General features: G+C 49.6%; 1 protein-coding gene across 2 annotated transcripts in view; it reads left to right on the top strand.

The window, feature by feature from the left end:
- The first annotated feature begins 290 nt into the window (after positions 1-290).
- RANBP3L (RAN binding protein 3 like) overlaps positions 291-6,000 on the top strand; it is a 235,833-nt gene continuing 230,123 nt past the window's right edge. Inside the window, exon 1 of one of the 2 annotated variants that reach the window (XM_069627137.1) lies at positions 291-888. In XM_069627137.1, coding sequence (XP_069483238.1) covers positions 633-888 — 256 coding nt within the window. In that variant the 5' untranslated portion in view covers positions 291-632. The remainder of the gene's footprint in view (positions 889-6,000) is intronic. The other variant, XM_069627138.1, reaches the window with a different exon arrangement.

Here is a 6,000-nt window from a genome sequence, read left to right as displayed (position 1 = left end):
TTAAAATGATCTGTTTGCGGTTCCCAAAAGAGGCAGTATTCGTTGCAGTTTTATACTGGTTGAACACAGGATATCAGGGCTTGGTCACTTTCGTCAGCTCACTGTGTGGTGTGTCTCTCCGCACTTTGTTCAGCAGCGGGGTAGGTGGGGGGTCCAGTTGCTTGTACAATACAAGCCTAAAGTTGGCCCCGGGAAGCACTCTGTAAACAATGCGAAGCCTATCGCAACGCATCGTCTTGTCGTGCACATCTCCTCCCAAGCCCCGCCCCCGCCTTTCAGCCCGCCCCCTTCCATTCTGACACTCGTACAAACTTCAAACTGCTCTCACACCAGAACTAACCGGAATTCTGCAGTTCAAAAGGATCCCAAGCGATCGCTCGAGTCACAGACGGATCCTAAATCTACTCCGATCTGAGCGACACGGAGCTCCGTTACTCAGTGCATATAGCGAGAAGAGGCATGCAGACTGCAGGTACCCACAGGGACTGAATTCGCCGCACTGCAAGTTCGGGTGGAAAAGAAATTGCGCTGAGTGTTTCTGAAGCCAAGGGAAATAGCTGGGCCAGGAGTCATTTAAACCAAAGTTCGGGGGCAGAGCGTCTGCAATTTGTCCACGATTGTGCACAGCAGTCATGAGGAACCAGCAGGGTCTCCCTGATAATACGGGTACCTTCTGCCCGACGCTGGACTCCTTGTGTGGCGAATCCCCGGTCTGCTCGCTGTACCCCACCAGGAAAGAGAGGAACTGGGCCGTCGGTGAAAAGGGGTGTCCCAGGCACAGACCTACCGGCAGTCAGAGTCCCGAGAACAGCAGGCGTCTCATAATTGAGAACAGCAGCGATGTGGGTTGCAGGCTACACTGGTGTGAAAGGGAAGACCGCAACAAAGGTGAGTTCGTATAGAGTTTATTTACCTTGTTTCAGATGGCCCATCGATTAAACACCAACGTCTTTTTTTCAATCCCAGGCCACACATATCACTCTGTATTGAATAGGCTTCGATAACATGGTTCTGCTAAACAAACACAAAACCCAGGCAGCTTTTTGCTTGCAGTGGGTGCGTGGAGAAATCCAGAAAAGACGAGAACGCTATAGCAAGCAGGAGAACTTTTCTAAGAAATTTCCTTGCAAACTCCCTTCCTTATACTATCGGCTTTTTTTCTCATTTTTCCAGCGCACCCGTATTGTGAACTAGTAGGGTGATTCTACCACTTTAAAGCGTGTTTCATGCCCGCATAGCTAGAAGCGCCTCTGGCGGTCACTGCATGTTTTACTTTTTTTTCCCCAGGAAGGGAAGTGGCCCAGGGTTACGAGCGAGAGCGCGTTTTATCCATTTATGTATTTTATTTATTTAATTTATTGACAGCACCCAAACCCGTAAGTATCACGGCGCTGGTACAACTTAGTGGGAAGAAAGGGGTACAGTGTCAGTGTGAAGGCACGTTCAGTTAATCATTTCAAGGCACAGTTATTCATGTTCAGTTATTCATATTGTTAGCTAATGGCTCTTAATTGCAAATTGGTGCTACACTTCTACTTGTCAAAGGATACAGACGTGACATGGACCTTTAAGTAATATGATCATGCATTATAACGAACATACCCATGGATAGAGCTTAAAGTACAAATTAATATGTGTAACAAAGCTACCCATGGGCATTATCTAAACATAGAAGCTGGTGTGTAGTGTGTTGGTCTCCTGAAACTAAATACATCGATAAATCTACAGTTTTCATGGAAAATAGTAAGTATTGATAGCTAACAATGATTTCATACGATTGAATGTTTTATAAAACAGCAAAAAATTAAGTGCACACAAGAGGGTGCATTTAAGAACTTGATATGTGAACCTACGTCATGCCCCAGAAGAAAAGTGGGCATTAAAACATTAAGGTTGTGCAATAAGAAATATGATAAGTTAAAACACGTGGGCACGTTTAAGAGCATATGTCAGTATTCAAATAAAGTCATGCCATAAATAAAGAGCTAATCCCAAATGTTTGGGTCCAGCCGTTTAATTGCAAAGATAAAATCTCGCTTTGATATTAGTGGCGGAACCAGGCCTTTGTTTCATGTAGGCATCGCTATGGCCAGGCAGCGTGAACCTCCCTGCCCTCTCTCATCATCTCTAAACTGACCGTTCATGCCCAGTATGGTGCAGGTGATATCCGAATGCAAATTAGGGACTTTGACTTTGAGTTTCGCTGTTTAGAAATGTCGTCTTCTTGTTAATGTGACTCCAGAAACCTGAAGCCGGCGATTTCCATCTATTGAGAGGATGTTCACCAAAATAAGCACCAATCAGCCATCCACCTCCACTAGATCTTGTCCCACTTCCCCGTCTCCCACACAAACTGAAGCAGGAAGCTGCATTGATCATCCACCACCCCTCTTTTCCAACTGAACAGATCAGATAACCTCTGTACAACCACCCCAATGCCACTCATCCTGACTCTGAGCGATTCCCGCTGCACATCAAACCTCACACAGTCCAACATATAACGAGACACCGCCCCCGGGCACCCGCAAGCCACCGATGCAACTCTACCCATCAAACAATTCCATCCTGCCAACCCCGCATGACCCACCCTAAGGCGATTCAAAATAGTTTCCTCCCTTCGTGTCAACTCTGTAATTCCTGTGACCTGGCCTACTGTACTTCCTTTCTTCTCCCATATATTGGTTGCTAGGTCGCCCGGTGAATTTCTCTCTCTCTCTCTCTCTCATATATTAATGTCTATCAAAATGGCACTATCATGGCCTAATGCTCGCAGCCCAACCTCCTCCTTCTGGATAGGTGTCTCTCGTCTCTCATCTACGTCCTCCCCTCTACTGCCACCCCTCTGTCTGCCACCTCTCTGGCCCCCACCACCGCATTTACCACATCCCTGCACCCCACCTCGGAAGGCCGTTAAAGGTGGCAACCAACTTCACTTAGCTACCCACAACTCTTGCTCTGCTGTTAAACACTCCTCTGACATTCGTCACCCCCTTGAAGACTTTGACCTTTATGTCCTCGCACTCACAGAGACGTGGTTCAATGCCAGCTCTGTCATTGCTTTTGACACTCTCCTTCCTGAGGGCTACAAGATCCTCTCCAAGCCCAGGACTCGCCGGTCCTCGTCTTCCCTGAATGGGTCACCGGCCATTGTCTTCCCTGAATGGGTAACTGGTATCATCATTCCCACTCAATCTTACTCTTTCTTTAAATGCCTCATCTGTAGGCTGGGTGTCTCTCCCACCTTTTCCCTCACTCTCACCACTATATATAGGCCCCCTGTACCTACCCTTTTCCTCTCTGAATGGTACGATCACCACTCCTCTCTCCGGACCTGCTCCCCCAAACTTCTCTTCCTGGGTGACTTTAATATTCGTCTAAACTCTCCAGATGCGGCCACTGTATCTTTCCACAACCTCGGTGACTCTCCCTCACTATTCTTCCCTCCGGCCTGACCCACTCTGCTGGTCACACCCTGGATGCTCTCCCCTCAGCAGACATCACTGGCCCCCAGGCAATGCCTCTACCCGCACTGCCAGCCTCCTCCATCATTCCACCAATGAAGCGTGTGTCAGTCGCTGCATTTGCCACCACCTTCATTCCTCCTCCCACCCCTGCTTTTGACTCTTGTACCGACTCAACTATTACTAACCTCTATCCCTCCATCTCCAACACTCTGGACATCCTTGCCCCTGTCATGAGGATCTGCATGACACCTGCCTCCAAGTGCAACTCTTGGTAACTCTGACTGGGCTGCCCTGAAATGCAAGTGCAAAGTTGCTGAGTGGAAGTGGCATGCCTCAGGCACATCCTTTGGCAAACTGGCCTGCCGCTTGCTCCAAAGACAATACCGACTCTCAATCATTTCTAAGCTCATATCCAAGCCGATTCCTGGGGCCACCAATAACACAGCTGAACCTTTCAAAATCTGCAAGGTACTTGCCAATCCTACTGTAGTCTCCTCTTCCCTCCCAGTCCCTCTGCACTGACTACCCACTTCTCCACCAATACTCAGGACATCCTGTCCTCTCTCCTCTCCCACCCCCCCCCTGCTCCTGCCTCCTTTGGCCCCCCTCTTGCACTAACCCTTACTCTCCTCCTCCTCTCCCATTGTACTGGATGAGGTCTCTAGAGTAGTACGCTCTATGAAAGTCTCCTCCAAACAGGTGCCCCTCTGCTCCATCACCCATTTCTTGGGCAAACTCCTAACTGACCCACCACACCAAATCTGTTAGCTGTCTCCACGATCACCAGTCTGGCTTCAAAGCATCCAGAGGCACGGAAACTACTCTACTGAACACCCATGAAGACCTGCTCACAAATCTTGATTCCAGCTCTCCCTCTGTTCTAATCTATCTTGATCTTTCTTCTGCCTTTGACATGGTCAATCATGGCATCCTCACAAATCGTGAGGCATCATAGACCGGGCACTGGCCTGGCTGACCTCTTTCTTTTGTAACCGACCGTCCCAAGTGCAACTGGGTCCTTTCCTTTCCTCTACCTTACTCTCTACCTGCAGTGTTCCTCAGGGATCTATCCTATCGCTGTGGCTTTTCAATATTTACTGTGCACCTTTGGCCCACTTGATCTCCATGTTCTCTCTTCACTTCCAGTGGTATGCTGTGGACACACAGCTCTCCTTTAAGCTTCTCTCCTCTTCCACCTCTTCTTCCTCTCTCGTACCCGACTGCCTTACTTCTATTCAGACATGGTGTTCTGCTAAGGATCTCATGCCAGTAAGAATCATTGGGACGCCTGCTCCCTGTTTCCCTCCCTCCCTGCCCCCCCTACCCTCACCCACTTGTGAGGCAAAAAACCTTGGGGTCATCTACGACTCCTCTCTCTCTCCTTCTCCCCTCACATCACGGACCTTGCCAAGAAGTCCAACCTTCTGCTCCGCCTCCTCAGAGGCATTCTCCCTTTCCTCACCTTACCCCAGAATCCCAATGTCTCCAGAGCCCTGGTTCTCTCTAGGCTGGACTACTGCAAAAGCCTATTCCTCATTCTGCCGCTTTCCTCCCTTCGCCCTCTTCCACTAATCCAGAAATGGGCCGTGACACTTATCCTTGGCTTCAAGCCCAGGGACTGCATCTCCCCAGCCCTAAAACCTCACTGGCTCCCAGTGGCTGCAAGGATCAAATTCAAGACCCTCTGCATCATCCACAAGGCTCTCTGGAGACCAGGACACTGCTACATCCAACTTTCTCTCCCTAAATACCTCCCTGCTAGAGTCCTTCGGTCCTCTAGCTCCAACTCTCTGCAGATCAGATGTTTCTCCAAGCAGGATAGATCTTTCTTCGGCAGGATTCTCCCTCTGGAACGGCCTTCCTGCCCCTCGAGCCGGATTCTGGAAACTACTCAACTTTCCTTTTCTCCACCTTCGTTCTCCCCCCAAACTTGCTAATTGTGCGACTGGCACCTGGTCCCTTATGTGCCCTTCTGGAGACAGGCATTTTGCGTCCAGTCTACCCCATACCCTTACCAGCACTTGCCCTCGGGCATCCGTCACTGACTAGCCTGAATCTGGTTCACCTCACCCCGCACTAGCTGGCCCATACCATATCCCTCTGGCACTTGCCCTCGTGCCCCCGCCCACCCCTCAACACTTGCCCAACCCCTGGGGCCTCTTCCTTTCTGCACTTCTCCCTCCCCCTTCCCACATCCAAGTCATTCCCCCCTGACCTGCCCCCTCCCAACTGCACCCATTGTCACTGGACTTGCACAATTCGAATCTCACAATGCCTAGTAGGACTGTTTTACTGTCATTGTTTTTGTCATTAGATTAGGGAGGGAGACAGAATGTCAGACTGCAGAGAAGAGACGGAGCAGGCGGAGGGTAGAATGGAGTTTGAGATCAGGAGAGAGACACTAACAGAAGGGCACAGGACAGGGAAGAGAGAGACAGAATAGTTTTAGAGAGGCTGGACTGAAAGGAGGAAGGGACAGAATAAAAGAAGGAGGCAGAGATTGAGACATATTAGAAGAGAGGGTTAGACATTATAG

The sequence above is a fragment of the Ambystoma mexicanum genome, chromosome 6p (genome assembly GCF_040938575.1).
Source record: "Ambystoma mexicanum isolate Mex_15411 chromosome 6p, UKY_AmexF1_1, whole genome shotgun sequence".
Lineage (NCBI taxonomy): Eukaryota > Metazoa > Chordata > Amphibia > Caudata > Ambystomatidae > Ambystoma > Ambystoma mexicanum.
This window is presented reverse-complemented; position numbering and strand designations above follow the sequence as displayed.